The sequence below is a fragment of the Nerophis lumbriciformis genome, linkage group LG14 (assembly GCF_033978685.3).
Source record: "Nerophis lumbriciformis linkage group LG14, RoL_Nlum_v2.1, whole genome shotgun sequence".
Taxonomy (NCBI): Eukaryota; Metazoa; Chordata; class Actinopteri; order Syngnathiformes; family Syngnathidae; genus Nerophis; species Nerophis lumbriciformis.
Window position 1 is genome coordinate 11,512,238 of NC_084561.2, and position 19,221 is coordinate 11,531,458.

The following is a 19,221-nucleotide window of genomic DNA, read 5'->3' on the forward strand; positions in this document are numbered from 1 at the left end:
TTTAAAAATACCTTTTTTAGACCAACACTTAAGTAAGTTGTACTTAAATAAGTCGTACATCAGCACCCAAGAGAAGCTTGGTTTTATTATAATTTATATACCGAATAGTATATTACGAGAATCATGTTGAATCTAAAATTGATTCTGAATCAAATCGTCACCTAAATAATCGGAATCGAATTGTGAGTTACCGAAAAATCCCCACCTCTCCCTTGTGGAGGGGGGGGGGGGCAGGCACAGGTCCGGTGTCAGACCCACTCGACATCCATTGCATTCGGTCTCCCCTAGAGGGGGGGGGGGTTACCCAGATATGCGGTCCTCTCCAAGGTTTCTCATAGTCATTCACATCGACGTCCCACTGGGGTGACTTTTTCCTTGCCCTTATGTGGGCTCTGTACCGAGAATGTCGTTGTGGCTTGTGCAGCCCTTTGAGACACTTGTGATTTAGGGCTATATAAATAAACATTGATTGATTGATACTAGCCGCGTGTACATCGACAACATTCATTTAATCTGATCATCATTTGGATTAGAACGTTACTGTGTACCGGTACATGGACCCTGAAAAAACCTAACATAAACAGAAAGATGTGTTATTATTTGCTATGGCGCTATCTATCTTTCAGACGAGTTTCCTCACTGCAGGTGCTGAAGAAGCATTAGACTTCCACTGTTATCAAACATGGCTTTGTGCATTTCTGCTTGTCCGACGTTATCACGGTATTTATTTATCACTTTTTCCTTCTGTTCACTACTTTTGTCTTACCTCTCTTTTTGAAATGTAGCTGTTCTGTGCTTTTTATGTTGTGATTATGGACGGGTTGCGGTGCGTCTTGATGTTTCAACATTGCTTACATGTGTTTGAGGCTAGCAGTTAGCACTTGGAGTAGCTGTAATGTTGTGAATAAAACAGCTCGTTAAAAGACGACAGCTGGATTCTTTCTTTTATTGTTACATGGATGCATAACCCTCCTGACCATACTTTTGTTTGTCTCGTTTTAAAGCAACAGACTCAATAGTATATAACGCTACTTCTGTACATGTTGAATGTGGGGAGACAGTAGCAAGACAATAACTTCAGATCTGCTATCTATCTGAAGTGCAGATTTCAGGGGAGCTAATAACGGACGCAAAACAAAGGAAATTCTATCACCACCCTGGACAAGTTCCATTATAATGTGTTTAGGAGCAAGGGCGAGCAGGTAGTGTTGATTATTAAACTCTGAAACTGTTGTATGGAAGTATAGACCACTTTGAGATTCCAAGATTCTTAACAGGTAGCGCTAAAACTATTTGTTGTCGTCCTAATTTATCCATCCAGGTCTACCACAAATATATCAATGTATTGGAAAGACTGCTCACACATAAAATAAAAAAGACAGGGTGTCTGTTTTGTTTTTTTGTAAACAAATGTTTTCTTTCTTGACGAAAGTTTTTGCAGTGTAAATTTCTTAAAAGATAACCATGTCAAGTATAATTCAGCTCACTCATTCTCAAACATAGGGCTAGGCCAGGGGTCGGCAACCCAAAATGTTGAAAGAGCCATATTGGACCAAAAATACAAAAAAAAATCTGTCTGGAGCCGCAAAAAATTAAAAGCCATATTACATACAGATAGTGTGTCATGAGATATAAATTGAATTAAGAGGACTTAAAGGAAACTAAATGACCTCAAATATAGCTAAAAATGAGGCATTATGATGCAATATGTACATATAGCTAGTCTAAATAGCATGTTAGCATCGATTAGCTTGCAGTCATGCAGTGACCAAATATGTCTGATTAGCACTCCAACAAGTCAATAACATCCACAAAACTCACCTTTCATGCACAACCTTAAAAGTTTGGTGGACAAAATGAGACAGAAAACAAAGTGGCATAAAACACGTCCTAGAAAGTTATACATGTAAACAAACTACGGTGAGTTCAAGGACCGCCAAAATTAGTAGGACAAAACGACGCTCGCCAAATACTCGAATCAGTGAAGCATGTTTATTATAAACAGTGTGCTTTATAACAATTAGGGAGGTTTGTGTCATGTTTGTCCTCCTACAGAAACCATATTAAAACAAAAAGTAGATTGCTTTCCCCTCATCTTTTTCCATTTTTCATACATTTCTGAAAAAGCTCCAGAGAGCCACTAGGGCGGCGCTAAAGAGCCGCGGATTGCCGACCCCTGGGCTAGGCGATATGGATGAAAACTGTATCATAATATAAGTGTTTCATATCCGCTGGTATCAATAATTATTGATATTTTCTAAGACCTATCGAAAATAGGGGCCAGTACAAAAAATTATATGTATAAAAAAATAAAAAATGTATGTAACCTTCCTCTGATTATAATCCCCTCAGCTATCAGCAGAAAAGAAAGGAAATGTCAACATGAGCATGAAAAACACTCAATCTAAACACAATTTTAAAATCACAGGTAACACTTCACAATAACCTTTTAAAAATGAAGGTGCGAAAATAAGAAATATGTAAGAAATGCTTAATAAAGTGTAACAAAACTTTGCAAAGTGGGAAAACGTAGAGAACATGGAGGAAACTGAGAATAATTTTTTTTTGCAGGTTTAGTGCCAGGAAGTTATAGAAAGGGTGAGCGTGACCTATGTCGTCCACGTTGGTCTGGCTACGGTCCGTTTTTAAAAAGCCCCAAAACGGCCACACTGTCGAGGTGACTTTCCCTTTTTATTGGACAATTTCTTCGCTCTCTGCAGTTTTCATATTTACTTTCTCTTCTCACTCCATTCAAAGAATCAACCATAAGACAACAGATAGCGCAACCAATACTGATAGTTGATTTTTGAAAATTGAACGTTTTATCTAACACTTTTTTTGTGTACAATTTTATTGCCCAATCCTACTCAAACCGGTTTGAAAGCTTGTTGTTACCTCTGCTCCTGTCTTGTTTATCTTACAAATGAAGTCAACTTACCCTATAAAATACTCGACTGTCTTTGTTCATGTTTGGATCAATGAAAAATGTGTGATCATTTAGGAAAACAAGACCTAATGTGATTGGAAACAATGCTGACCTCATCTGGCAACCTAGTCAAACTACACCTAAAAAAAAGGCAAGTGCCAGAGTAATGCTCCAGCCTCTCTGCATGTGAACAAGGGCAACGGTGAATTATCAGTGATGAGTGTACTTCACTATCTTTTTTAAATCAACTCATTGGGGGTCGGGGGCGGAGGGTGTTATCACTGAAAAGACTGAGGGCTCATTTATTCAGCTGTCGCCCCCCTACATGGTTTATTTGTATGCTTTGGGACAAAGACGTGTGCCGGTGTGTATCTGTGCTTTGGTGGATAGCTCATTGATTTATGATGTGGAGTGATCATGTGATGTGGTGTCCGTGCTTGTCTAATGTGTATACATCTACAATATAGGTGAAGTTTTTATCAACAGAGTTCCTTGTAGTCTGCATGTAGATCATCCCTATTGAACACAATGCAAATAATGGTTGGTAAAGAACCCCAAAACCTTGTAGAAACAAATTACCTCGACACCACCCTCCAGTCCTCGGTGCAGGGCCTTGCTGTGTGGGGTCACAGCATGACGCTGGCTCTGACACAGATGTCTGACTTTAGCGGCACTGGTCTCGGGGTCCGAGGTGTCCACAGATGGAGTGGACTGCCTTGTGGCGCTGAAGGTTCTGTTGGAAGATGCGTGTGTGAGGCTCGTGGCGGGGTTAGCGCAGCAAGTGGTCCTTATATAAACCACCACATGTTACCCTCCTGAATAAAATGTTCGCTTGACTTTGTTTTCCTTGGACACGGAATAGCAACAAATTGCATGAGGGGATTTTTCCTCGCTCCAGCCAAGGAGAATGTCAGTCCCTTGCTCAACTAATTGTTTTTGTCTTGCAAACCCAAACATTTCATGCAAAGGATTCTTCTCTCCAATTGGCACATAAGTGTAAATGCTAAGTATTAGGAGAGGGAATGTCTTTGCCTTGTTAATCAGTCCCCCAATTCACACGATCACTGTGGAATGCAACACCTTCTTCACCTTTCTGTCAGCATGTCCGCATGCTTCAGCTCTTTCAAAACACCACATCCTCAGGTGGGAAGGAAAATTAGATGCCATTTGTCATGTTTTAGCTGCCCTGAAGTCTTTACCTTTTTACCCCCGAAATATGTCCCACATTTTCTCTATGCAAATACACTGTGCGGATTCATAGGACCAGAGGTGGGTAGAGTAGCCAGAAATTGTACTCAAGTAAGAGTACTGTTACTTTACAGATTTATTACTCAAGTAAAAGTAAGGAGTAGTCACCCAAATATTTACTTGAGTAAAAGTAAAAAGTATGTTGTGAAAAAACTACTCAAGTACTGAGTAACTTATGAGTAACATACACACTCATATCATATATATATATATATATATATATATACATACATACATACATATACATTGATATATACAGTATATAATTTATAAGTATTTATTTTGCTGTTTTGTTTACATGTTAAAGGTGTTTTAATGAATATACATGCATGTTTAACATATAGATTCCTTTCTTTAATGAAGACTAGAATATAAGTTGGTGTATTACCTGATTCTGATGACTTGCGTTGATTGTAATCAGACAGTAGTGATGATAACGTCCACGTTTTCAAATGCAGGAGAAGAAAAGTTCCTCCTTTCTATCTAATACCACATGAAAGTGGTGGGTTTTTGGCATCCTATTTGTCCAGCTTCCATATTCGTTTTTATACACTTTACAAGAAATATATTGGTGTCAAACTCCGTAGCTTGCTAGCTTGTTTACGCTGGCTTTCGGAGACTCTTGTTTTGAAAGCGCAGGCGCGATGGCGCGGCACTTTTATTGTGAAGACAGGAACTGTGCAGTCAGTCTTGAGGCTTTTGACGGTACGGTTGAAATAAAACAAGTATCTTTTTTCCTTCACACTTTTGATTGATTGATTTGAACTTTTATTATTAGATTGCACAGTACAGTATATATTCCGTACAATTGACCACTAAATGGTAACACCCCAATAAGTTTTTCAACTTGTTTAAGTCAGGTCATGTGACCACCTGGCTCTGTTTGATTGGTCCAACGTCACCAGTGACTGCATCTGATTGGTGGAACGAACTGAAACGTCACCAGTAAGGCAGGCACTTTGAAGGTCTGTCTGACAGACCAAAACAAACAAAGCGTGCATTAACAGATCGATAAAAATTAGTAGCGAGTAGCGAGCTGAATGTAGATAAAAGTAGCGCAGTAAAAGTAGCGTTCCTTCTCTATAAATATACTTAAGTAAAAGTAAAAGTATGTTGCATTAAAACTACTCTTAGAAGTACAATTTATCCCAAAAGTTACTCAAGTAGATGTAACGGAGTAAATGTAGCGCGTTACTACCCACCTCTGCATAGGACATACCTAGCAGGCACAAGACATTGATACAACGTTGATTATATATACATGTCCTTTAAACCTGACTTTGAAACAACGTTGCAAAATAGTTGTATTTGTAAATTGAGACAACGTTGGTGTCTAACGTTGGTTGGGAAATTACCAAATTTCAATGGCCAAATCAACGTCACAACCTGACACTGAGTAAACGTTGTCAAAAAGCATGTTGTTTCAACGTTGTATTTGTGTTGGAAAATATTGGTTGGAAAATTACCAAAAGTCAATGGCCAAATCAACGTCACAACCTGACATTGAATAAAGGTCGTCAAAAAGCATGTTGTTACAACGTTAGGTTTGAGTTGCTCACGTCAAGACCTAATTCAACAAGTTCTCAACGTTGTTTTAATGTCTTGTGCCTGCTGGGTAGAGACCAGTTAGTAGTAACTGTTTTTGTTGTTGTTTTTAGTTTATCTCGATTACAATGTCATTATTTATAGACTGAAAACACAAGCTATTAGAAACTTTTTGATATGCAAGTTGGACATAATAGTAAGCTAAATACTTGAATAAGACACCGAAAATAATACATTTCCCAGTATGAAATACAATTTACAGCAATTGTCATAACTATCACATCAAACCAGCTGTAATACTGAACACAGACATTACACGTTACAATACTAAGTGCATGCTCGGGATGTAACGATAAACCGTAGTAAGGCTCACCACGGTAATACTCCCGACGGTTGGTATTACCATTTTAAATTAAAACTATCGAAAATCCATGATTAACTGCACTTTTATAAACTCATAGGCGGACTGGCACCAGCTTGCTAGCTTAAATGCTAACATGAAAACAAGAGACATCAAAATCTTTCCCCTTTAAGAATTGCCATAACCCAATCTAAATTTGTATAAACACATTACTGTCTGATCAACTAAGATATTCAATTGTGCACATTGAACTTGTAAGCTGTGCTCTCTTAGAGCAGAGTGATCGTTCCATACTCAAAGTAATACAAGATGTTTTTATTTTTATTTTTAATTTTATTTTTTATTTTTTGGTTGCAGTCAAAGACCACTAAACAATATAGAACACCACATGGTCGGCTAGAAATACTAAATAATGATAATAGATTTTTTTTTTAATGCACTTTTCATTTGGAATAGTCTTAAAGTGCTACAGTACAAACTAATACTTAAAACAATAAATGCTTAGCCATTAAAACAGATAAAATACTAAGACTAAAACACTATCAGTGAAGCATAACAAACACAAACCATGCAAACTTGGGGGTTTTCTACCAGTGTGTATATTTAGTTTAGTCATAAACAAAATAATAGTCAAAAGATTACAGTGTGTTTAAGTACTTTTTCAACAATTTCAACAATACCACGATAATAAACGTGATAAAGAAAAAAATCATAGTGTTACTTCCCCCAGTTATTAGTGCAGGTGTTCGATAACTATCAGCACCCCTATATTTATATTTATATATTTATGTATATATATATTTATATGTATTTATATATATATATTTATTTATATATATATATTTATATGTATTTATATATATATATATATATAAGTATATATATATATTTATTTATATATATATATATATATATATATATTTATATATATATATTTATGTATGTTTATATATATATATTTATGTATATTTATATATATATATATATATATTTATATATTTATTTATAATTACATATATATATTCATATATATATATATATTTAAGCATATATGTATGTAAATGAATGTATGTGTATAAATGCGTATATGTATATATATAGATATAGATATGTGTGTGTATATGTATATTGATGTGTGTGTGTGTGTGTGTGTGTGTGTGTGTGTGTGTGTGTGTGTGTGTGTGTGTGTGTGTGTGTGTGTGTGTGTGTGTGTGTGTGAATATATATACATGTCTACATGTTTTAATAAAGCGAGCGACCTTTGAGCCACACTTTGCAGTCTGGACACACCTAAATTAAAAAGAGGTGCATGGCTTCACAAGCAGTTTTACGTGTGGAATAATTCCCTGTGCCTCAGGAGTCAGGACTATTTTTGCGAGGCTGTCAGAGACAAATGTAACTGGTTTAAGAAAGAACTCTTTCCGGGAGTTCAAAAGTGGGGGGCGGGGCGTGCTCATAAACCCCGCCCCTTTTCCCCTGCCTCCGGAGTGACCGAGGCAAGCTGCCTGTTTAAGACACGGTTCAGTTGTTGGATTCACAGCAGTAGTTTGTTGACAAACTAGTGTTCCAAGAGCTACCAAGATGCGGTGCAGAATGAACTACAGTCTGCCATGTTCGCCCGGATCTTCTCCCACTTATTCGGGACGCTTGATGTCCTACCGGGCCAGATGCGGCAGGTAAAATGGGACTTTTTTTGTTTTGTTTTTGTTTCACGTGTAGGTGAAGTCTGTGTAGTTATTCGTCTTTTAACTTGACTCTCCTTGTCGGTGTTGAAGTGTGTGTAGGTGTGTGAAAACGTGTGTGTGTGTGTGTGTGCAGCACACACACTTTGTGATGCTCAACAACATTCATGTCCACGTGGATGAAAGCAACGCTCACATGCATTTTAATGTATGCTATTTTTATTTTAACATCTTGATCACGCAATGTTTTGAACGAAAAAGTACATACCTAAAAAAAAAAAAAAAGTGTAAATTTAATTGTGGCCGCATTGTGCTTCATCAGCTCCCCCTAGCGGACACTTTTCTGCCTACTTTCTTTTCCACAGTCGTATTTATTTGCATGTGTGAAGCACAAGTTGATCTCATTTTGTGTGCAGGAGGTGGTTTTTTTTAGTGCAAATGTGACTAAAAAAACAAAATTAACCTTCTTTTTTGACACTAAGTGTGCTGAAACATGGGCCATTATTCATTTTAAATATCTACAAACTTCGGGTGATATCTGATGGTTGTAAAACAATAGTTATGTTTTTACAGGTGCATCATAGAAGGTCTTTGAGAAGTTGTTTATTCCTGTAGTTCATATCATTTCTTCTATTTTCATATTGCTGTTGATTTTTTGGTACAAATGGCAATATTGTATTGGAGAAGCTATTTTTCTTCTTTGTATTGTGTATATAAACAGTAGTTTTGGTTCTTTGTGTTTGAAATAATATATATATATATATATATATATATATATATATATATATATATATATATATATATATATATATATATATATATATATATATATAATTATTTTTTTTAAAGTGAAAAGCCTATACTCTTTAGTTTAGGGGTGGTGACATTTTTGGTTGATCAGACGCTTTTAAAATATGTATTTATTATACATATTTTCGGTTATTATATTTATTATGCCTTTAAAATACACCTTAACATGCGTTTATAAAAGGCAGTGACATGGTCACTGGAGGTATCAATGTATACATACATTGATACATCTTTAATTTATGTATATTGATGCAGTTTTACATTTATTTGTTTCACTATATAAGTGCTTTTAACTTGCAGCTTTTAAAAGCAGTGCATTTGTAATCAGAAACAGTTAAACTAATTACCGTCACATTTACTAAATGAATAGAAATGTGTGCAAAACTGGAACGTAAGTGCCAGATAGTAAAGGAGCTGGTCGGATCTCTCGGTGAAGTGTTTCTCTGCAGTCAAATTTGATTACTTTATTTACAGTAAATAAATAGATTATTGACGTTTACTAATTGTCCATGTCCCAATTGCAATGTTTCCCACCACCTTTAATTGCCACCCTACTCACTGTACCTTGCAGGTTGGAAATAAAAATACAAAACAATAATTATACTGTATTATTATAATAAACTTAGCATTTAAGGTAGCTGGCTACTACCGTTTAAATTTCATATAGCGATTAGCGGCACTGTACTGTATTTTTGGAATATCTTATTTGTATTGTACAATAATATGCTAGCTTTAAGCCCGATGTTATACAAATTGTATAAGTAGGGGGTCCTTGACCTGGAAAATGTTGCTGCTAATTCTCTACAAAGAGTGAAATATTTCAAGAGAGTATTTCTTAATCATTTATATGATTATGAACTCTCTCTAGCCTTTAATTAACTTATGAATCTATAGCCTTTAATTGATGTTTTAGTCTGAATGGAGCACCTGGAATCAAATCTCACTTAATGGTAATGGGTGTGGTTATGTATGCGTGTAGTGTGCATATGTATGTATATATTTATAATTTATGTATACACAAGTTAATTAAGTTTGTACATAGAGTGAACAGGTAGTAGTAATTTATGATTTAAAGAAAAGGGGTGGGATTAAATAAGTGTAAAGTTCTTCTCACTCCTTTTCAAATATGTAAAAAAAAATGTAAAAAAGAAAGAAAGAAAGTCCATTGCTACGTAGCCCCTAAAAGGACATGGGGGAAAAAAATTTTTAAATTATTTTTATTTTATTTTATTTTTTTACATGTATCTCGTGCGCACGAGAAACTTTTTATAAAGTTATAAAAATTAAAAATTAAATTTAAATGTATAATTTATTTATTTTATGTATTTTTTATTTTTTAGACATGTATCTCGTGCGCACGAGATACATGTCTAAAAAAAACCAACTAAAAAAGAATTATGATTTTAATTTTTTACAACTTTATAAAAAGTTTCTCGTGCGCACGAGAATCTTTTTATAAAGTTATAAAAAAAAATTTTTTAAATGTATAATTTATTTATTTTATATATTTTTTATTTTTTAGACATGTATCTCGTGCGCACAAGATACATGTCAAAAAAAAAAAAACTAAAAAAAAATTATGATTTTAATTTTTTATAACTTTATAAAAAGTTTCTCGTGCGCACGAGATAGTTTCTCGTGCGCACGAGAATCTTTTTATAAAGTTATTAAAAAAAAGATTATTTTTAAATGTATAATTTATTTATTTTATATATTTTTTATTTTTTAGACATGTATCTCGTGCGCACGAGATACATGTCTAAAAAAAAAAAAAACTAAAAAAAAATTAAGATTTTAATTTTTTATAACTTTATAAAAAGTTTCCCGTGCGCACGAGATACATGTCTGGGAAAAAAAAAAAAAAAAAAAAAGATAAAAAAAAAAAAAGTCCCCCATGTACATTGCTCATTTTGTTTATTTTTTTATGTTTTTTATTCTCCATTGTTTTCATTTTGTTATAATGGCTGTTAAGGCTATAGCACTGCATTGGATCAGGCTTGCTCTTGTTTTTTTGCATATTAGAAATAAAAATATATCAAATCAAACAAAACTTATAGAAGTGTTTGTTTTTAAGAATTTCCTGTCAAGGCAAAAATACACACAATTCTAATGAAAACGTACATATGTATCTCAAAGTTTAATACTCCTCATGCAGAATTTCATAGAGGGAATATCTCATTTTATAATGAATTGAGTTTCTCATATATTCAGATGGTGAAAAAGAGTTGGGGACTTTTAAGTCCTTATTTGTGTGTGAAAAACAGACGTAATGTTTTGTTTGCTTGTCGTCTCTTAGCAATAACCACAATGCATCACTTTGTGTCCGCGGCCCGTCTAGTCGCCAGGAGCTGCTGCCAGCAGCGACTGATGCAATGTGAGACACGCCTCTCATGTGTTGTTGTCTTTTGCCCACAGTGCATCCGGCGCCAGCGTGGTGGCCATCGACAACAAGATCGAGCAGGCCATGGTGAGTCCCCGCTTCCTCCGCACAAGACGGGTCGCCGACCTCATCGGGTCGTGGCGTAACCATTGTGTGTCTTTTTCTCTAGGATCTGGTGAAGAGCCATCTGATGTACGCCGTCCGCGAGGAGGTGGAGGTGCTGAAGGAGCAGATCAAGGAGCTGTTCGAGAGGAACTCCATGTTGGAGCGCGAGAACGCCGTGCTCAAGTCCTTGGCCAACTCGGACCAGCTCAGCCAGCTCAGCCCGGGCGGCAGCGGCGGCAGCAGCAGCAGTACGTCACCGCCGCCGCCGCAACAACAACACTCGGCCATTACAAACAACACGCACCACGAGGGGAGTCAGAGCGGCCACCATCAGCCCAACATCACCTCGGCGTGATCCCCCCCCCACACATATATACACACACATACACACACACACGTCCTGTTAGCAAAACATACCGTCCCTAAAGCGTGCTAAAACGCCATCATCACTGAGACTTTTATCGCCCGTTGAGAAATCTTATTTCTGGCTGCGAGAAAGCATGAAACAGACGGTGGCTTAAGGGGGAAGCCAAGGTGCACACCGTAACGTGGCATCAAACCCGGGCGTGGCCCCGCAGAGTCCAGCCCGGAACGGGAGTAGTCCAGTATGATTCGCTGCAACAAAAACTCCCTCCTTACCCCCAACAATCTTATTTTCATTAATACTTGTATTTTTATTTAGCGTTTATTTATTTCACAGCTGCTATTTTTTTTCCATGAACAAAATGTCACTTTTTTTTTTTTTTTTTTTGGGGCGGGGACTGTCAGGTTTCTCTGTCAAGCAAGTACGAGTCAAGTCGGCAATAATAAGTCCCGCAAACGTTTGAAAGAGCGCCAACACTACGTTAAGTTGAATGTATATTTTGTAAAGTATTGAGAGTGAAGAAGGTATGTACAGTAATAAGATATCCAAACAAATATGCGCTGGCAGGTTTTGTTCAAGAAAACTATTGGTTCTCTAGGCGTTCTTAGTCTAAATAAGGGTGGGAGGGCTTTGTTTGGGGGGGATGAAAAGCTGTGAAAATTGTTGGACCTACTTCATAACCAAAGACGTAAAAGCTGTGTAAGTCTTTTTTTTTTTTTTTTTTTTTTGTCATCCTTTTTTTTTAACGCACTATATCGTTTCTGGCTCTTTGCATGACGTGCATGCCCTATAACCACAACCCTTTTCTTACAGTCACAGTTTTAATCCGGCATGTTTTCAGTCTGGGAATGATAGCGGAAAGTGTCGCGCAGGAGAGGAGAAGGTGGGGAGAAAAAGAAAAAGAAAAGGAAGTTAGAAAAGGAGCCGGGGTTTTTTTGTTCTGGATTTTAATGTATTTAAACTGGATTGTAGTGTTCCAACATGTCCGACAAACAAAACACACTTTTCTCAACTTCACGCTGGGGAGAGAGAGAGTATTAGGGGATGTTCTTGTTCCGTCTTGTCTGTTGTGCCTCCTTTTGCTGTCGTCAGGTTTTTCTGACGCGCTCCTTGTGGCTTAGAACCAAACCAAAATACTTGGTGATTGTACAACTTTCTTTTTTTCTTTTTTTCTTTTTTTTTTACACACACACACAACTGGGGTTATTTCTTTTGTGTCTTTTCATTTTGAAGGAGATGCCGCGTACATGCCAAGTGTACTGTATGGAAGTGTTCACTGAGCCTTGGAGAGAGTATCTTAACGACGCCCTTGCAATGTGCTGTTCAGACGATTTTAGTTTTCAGACAATAATAAATTACTGTTTTATTAAGAACATTGTTTGTTTTTTTATTGTCTCACTTATGGTCGTACATCTCAAAAATGGCAATTGGATTGGCTGACTCATGTTAACATGAGCGGTTGTCGACATAACTTAGACTAAAACTAGCCATTGCTCACACGTTAACTTAAAATTTAAGACAAACATACATTTTTTGTTCAATATTATTAATATAAGTTAAGTGTAATATTTCCTACTGAAAATTAATGCAAACATGTCAACTTGGGAGGACATTGGTTCTCATGTTTATTCATTCAATTCACATTGAATTAGTAGGAAAAAAAATCAATTTTCTATGGCAAAGAAATTGGATATTTTTATTTATCTTCAATGCTGATTCAATTAACATTGAATTAGTAGGAAAAAAATCTATTTTCTATGGCAAAAATTTTTGATATTTTTATTTATCTTCATTGCTGATATTTAACCTGTTTTAGTCATAACTCAATTTTGATTTATTGAAAAATATATATATATTTTTTTTTAATTTTTATTTTATTTTATTTTTTTTAACCTATTGTTAAAATGTTGTAGATTTTTTGGGGGTTGTTAAATTATTGTAAATACAGGTAAAATCTGTGCTACATCCCACTGAGAACAGCATTATTCTCAAAACGAATGCAAAAAATGTCCACTGTGGAGGACGCTGGTTCTCAGAATATTTATTCAATTAACATATTGAATCAGGACAAACTACCTTGTTAGGAAAAAAAATTACAATAATTTAGTTTACCTTTATTTCAGTAATATAACCTGTTTTAGTCATAATTTGAATTCATTTAAAAAAAAGCGATTTTTATTTATTTTTATTTTTTTATATATATATTATTTTGTTTTTTGGGAGGGGTATTTATTGTTGTAAATGTATGCACAATCTGTGCTATATCCCACTGAGAACTCACGTTATTCTCAAAACTAATGCAAAAATGTCCACTGGGGAGGACGCTGGTGTTCTGAGAAAATACAATATTTTTGTTTACCTTTATTTCAGTAATATAACCTGTTTTAGTCATTTTATTTTGAATTAAGAAAAAACAAAAAAAGGTGATTTTGGGGGTGGGGGTATTTATTATTGTAAATATGTACAATATGTGCTATATCCCACTGAGAACCACATTATTCTCAAAACTAATGCAAAAATGTCCACTAGGCAGGATGCTGGTTTTCTAAGAAAATACAATATTTTTGTTTACCTTTTTATTTCAGTAATATAACCTGTTTTAGTCATTTTATTTTGAATTAATTTAAAAAAGGCAATTTTTGGGGGTATTATTGTAAATATATGTACAGTCTGTGCTATATCCCACTGAGAACCACAATATTCTCAAAACTAATGCAAAAATGTCCACTAGGCAGGATGCTGGTTTTCTGGGAAAATACAATATTTTTTTTTACCTTTATTTCAGTAATATAATCTGTTTTAGTCATTTTATTTTGAATTAATAAAATAAATAAAAAAGGCGATTTTTGGGGGGGTATTTAGCTATTGTAAATATATGTACAATCTGTGCTATATCCCACTGAGAACCACATTATTCTCTAAACTAATGCAAAAATGTCCACTGGGGAGGACGCTGGTATTCTGAGAACATACAATATTTTTTGTTTACCTTTATTTCAGTAATATAACCTGTTTTAGTCATAATTTTATTTTGAATGATTAAAAAACAAAAAAAAAGGCGATTTTTGGGAAGTATTTAATTATTGTAAATATATGCGCAAATATATGCGCAACCTGTGCTATATCCCACTGAGAACTCACATTATTCTCAAAACTAATGCAAACATGTCCACTGGGGAGGACGCTGGTTTTCTGAGAACATACAACATTTTTGTTTACCTTTATTTCAGTAATATAACTTGTTTTAGTCATTTTATTTTTAATTAATAAAAAAACAAAAAAAGGTGTTTTGGGGTTGGGGGTATTTATTATTGTAAATATGTACAATATGTGCTATATCCCACTGAGAACCACATTATTCTCAAAACTAATGCAAAAATGTCCACTAGGCAGGATGCTGGTTTTCTAAGAAAATACAATATTTTTGTTTATCATTATTTCAGTAATATAACCTGTTTTAGTCATTTTATTTTGAATTAATTTAAAAAAAGGCAATTTTAGGGGGGTATTTATTATTGTAAATATATGTACAATCTGTGCTATATCCCACTGAGAACAACATTATTCTCAAAACTAATGCAAAAATGTCCACTGGGGAGGATGCTGGTATTCTGAGAACATACAATGTTTTTTGTTTACCTTTATTTCAGTAATATAACCTGTTTTAGTCATAATTTTATTTTGAATTAATAAAAAACAAAAAAAGGGCGATTTTTGGGAAATATTTAATATTGTAAATATATGCGCAATCTGTGCTATATCCCACTGAGAACCACATTGTTCTCAAAACTAATGCAACAATACCCACTGGGGAAGATGCTGGTTTTCTGAGAAAATAAAATATTTTTGTTTACCTTTATTTCAGTAATTTAACCTGTTTTAGTCATAATTGTATTTTGAATGATTGAAAATTATATTTTTTTAGATTTTTGGGGGTATATAATTATTGTAAATATAGGTACAATCTGTGCTATATACCACTGAAAATTCACATTATTCTAAAAACGAGTGCAAAAATGTCCACTGGGGAGGACGCTGGTTCTCAGAGAATATCAATTATTTTTCTTTTTTTTTTGTCCTGTCCAGCCACTCGGGCAAATCATATAGTTGATGTAGATGCCCATATTTGCTGTACACATTTACTTTAGAAAAGAGAAGTGTGGGATACTTATCTTGTTGCCTTATTTGTATCTGGCTTTATTAAATGTATTTATTAATGTTTGGCGCAGCCGGACCAGAGCAGGAGGGGATAGCAAGAGACAAAAGGGAAGACAGTTGGGGATAAAACAGAGACAACAAGAACAAAAACAGAACAACATCAGCAAATAATATATGTACAAATATGATGGTAAAATTCATAGCAAAGAAGCAGTTAGTGATGAACATTATTACACTACAAATGGAGCAATACAAATACCAATAGAAATAACATTATTGATAATAAATAACAATAATGACCTCTATTATCAACAATGCAATTGTTTCAAATGCAACAATACATATATGTAATGATAACTTGAATTACAAAAGAAAGCAGATAAATGGAGGGTGGGGGGAAGAAAAGCAAACTGTATTAACCTTGTAGATTGTTATAGTAACCTTAAGTTAAGCTCTGTCAGTGTGCCATGTGTTACCCAGTTTCCCCTAGAGCAACAACGTTAATTTATGTTTGATGAAACATGATTATATGCATGAGTGTATGTATGTATATATGTACAGTATGTGTATATGTATGTTAGTACAGTGAATGTACTGTATGTGGGAGAGTATGTACATATATATGTGGGTAAGTACCAATGTGTGCGCGTGTGTATGTATTCATGAATACATATACGTATGTGTGTATATATGTATGTATAATTGTGTGTATGTATGTGTATTTGTATGTACAATGTATTTGTCTCCCAGTGTTAAAGTTAAAGTTAAAGTACCAATGATTGTCACACACACACTAGATGTGGCGAAATTATTCTCTGCATTTGACCCATCACCCTTGATCACCCCCTGGGAGGTGAGGGGAGCAGTGGGCAGCAGCGGGAGCCAACCCCATACAGCAGATGCGGAGCCCAGGGAACAATGGACCACCGGCCCCACGCAGCCAGGCCGGCCAGCGACAGGACCCCTACAGGTACACTCTGAGAACCGCAGTGTCCTTAAAACTCATGCAAAAATGTCCACTGTGGAGGTCGCTGGTTCTGATCATATTTATTCAAATATTAACACACTGAATTAGTAAGAAAAAAACGATCTTGTTAGCAAAAATAAAAAAATACTGTATTTTGTATACCTTCATTTCAGATACATAACCTGTTTTAGTCATATTTAAATCTAACCTCGATTTTAGATGTTTTATTCTGTTTTTATACAATTTAAAGTTAATTGGAAAACAACAAGTTTGTTGTTTTTTTTTACTGTAATTATTTACTGTATTGTACATATTACACAGTGGTACCTCAATTCAAGAGTGCTCCAATTTAAAGGGGAACATTATCACAATTTCAGAAGGGTTAAAACCATTAAAAATCAGTTCCCAGTGGCTTATTTTATTTTTCGAAGTTTTTTTCAAAATTTTACCCATCACGCAATATCCCTAAAAAAAGCTTCAAAGTGCCTGATTTTAACCATCGTTATATACACCCGTCCATTTTCCTGTGACGTCACACAGTGATGCCAATACAAACAAACATGGCGCATAGAACAGCAAGGTATAGTGACATTAGCTCGGATTCAGACTCGGATTTCAGCGGCTTAAGCGATTCAACAGATTACGCATGTATTGAAACGGATGGTTGTAGTGTGGAGGCAGGTAGCGAAAACGAAATTGAAGAAGAAACTGAAGCTATTGAGCCATATCGGTTTGAACCGTATGCAAGCGAAACCGACGAAAACGACACGACAGCCAGGAGGACGAATTCGGCGATCGCCTTCTAACCAACGATTGGTATGTGTTTGTTTGGCATTAAAGGAAACTAACAACTATGAACTAGGTTTACAGCATATGAAATACATTTGGCAACAACATGCACTTTGAGAGTGCAGACAGTCCAATTTTCATCAATTAATATATTCTGTAGACAAACCCTCATCCGCGCTCTTTTCCTGAAAGCTGATCTGTCCAGTTTTGGAGTTGATGTCAGCAGGCCAGGGAAGCAAGGGTCGATAGGGGGTTTAGCTCGCTCGTCTGCGGGAACAAACTGCCGCCATTGCTTGCCGTGCTAGCGAGGTCCTTTGTCCCTGAATTGCTCACACACTCCGGCAGATTCAATGGGGGTCTGGCGGCAGATTTCTTTGACTTTATCGTTGGAAATGCATCTGCTTTGAGTGTCGCAGGATATCCACACATTCTTGCCATCTCTGTCGTAGCATAGCTTTCGTCGGTAAAGTGTGCGGAACAAACGTCCAATTTCTTGCCACTTTCGCATCTTTGGGCCACTGGTGCAACTTGAATCCGTCCCTGTTCGTGTTGTTACACCCTCCGACAACACACCGACGAGGCATGATGTCTCCAAGGTACGGAAAACAGTCGGAAAAACGGAAAATAACAGAGCTGATTTGACTCGGTGTTTGTAATGTGTTTGAGAAAATGGCGGATTGCTTCCGAGAGCGAATAATAGAAAGGCGTTTAATTCGCCAAAATTCACCCATTTAGAGTTCGGAAATCGGTTAAAAAAAGATATGGTCTTTTTTCTGCAACATCAAGGTATATATTGACGCTTACATAGATAATGTTCCCCTTTAAGCCAAGAATGTAAGGAGTAATACCTAAACGGCGGACATTTGTGGGGCGGTATAGCTCGGTTGGTAGAGTGGCCGTGCCAGCAACTTGAGGGTTCCAGGTTCGATCCCCGCTTCCGCCATCATAGTCACTGCCGTTGTGTCCTTGGGCAAGACACTTTACCCACCTGCTCCCAGTGCCACCCAAACTGGTTTAAATGTAACTTAGATATTGGGTTTCACTATGTAAAGGGCTTTGAATCACTAGAGAAAAGCGCTATATAAATATAATTCACTTCACATTTATTCATAAATTTATGGAAAAGCTGCTGATGGTGTGTTTGACGGAGAAACAGCTGGGACGAGATACTGCAGAAGTCGACTTTAAATGCTGTCCATTATTACATTACTTTCTAATGTAACTGTAGTTGTTTGCACTACATTCCATTACATTCTATTATCTAAACGTTGTTTTTCTCTTTTTACAAGGCGTTGCTTGTTAAAAATGTGCTGTTTTGGGGGCCATGCATCAATTAAATTAGAGATACAAATGCTTTGAGTTAAGAGCTCTGTCAAAGAACCCTGAAATGGCCTATTTTTCAAAATAAAAGCCTGTGTTAATGCATGAAACTCATCCTAACCACTTGGTTAGGATGAGTGAAATCTGCTGATTTCCATTACAGTTTATTTACGGTTGGGTGCGTTATTTTTATTCACTTCCGCTGCAAACATCCGTTTATAACCACATTATGTCCTGGATGACGGTCACCCTCGTGACATGTCTGTCTGGCTCGGGTAAAAACACCCCTCGTTCAGTTGCATAATGCTATCATTCACAGTCGGGTTGTTACCTGTCACTCACATTAATCTCTCAACACGCTTCCCTTCTCGTAAAAATCAGTAAAAAAAAAACGCGCAACCGGTTTTTGGCTGAGTGTTTGCCCCGAGCAGGAAGGAAAAACATCTGTAAAAATCCCAAACACTGACACGATACTGACACTGACAATAAATGATCTTTTATTTTGCCCATGTATAAATGCAGTAAAAAAAATCACTATAATATATATACTTATATACATTATATAT

The 19,221-nt window shown here is 35.9% G+C and overlaps 1 protein-coding gene across 1 annotated transcript in view; it reads left to right on the forward strand.

The window, feature by feature from the left end:
* tsc22d2 (TSC22 domain family 2) overlaps window positions 1-12,600 on the forward strand; it is a 55,084-nt gene extending 42,484 nt beyond the window's left edge. The window contains exons 3-4 of the mRNA XM_061976043.2: window positions 10,988-11,039; window positions 11,122-12,600. Of these exons, the coding sequence (XP_061832027.1) occupies window positions 10,988-11,039; window positions 11,122-11,412 (343 nt within the window). The 3' untranslated portion in view covers window positions 11,413-12,600. The remainder of the gene's footprint in view (window positions 1-10,987; window positions 11,040-11,121) is intronic.
* Window positions 12,601-19,221: the final 6,621 nt, after the last annotated feature.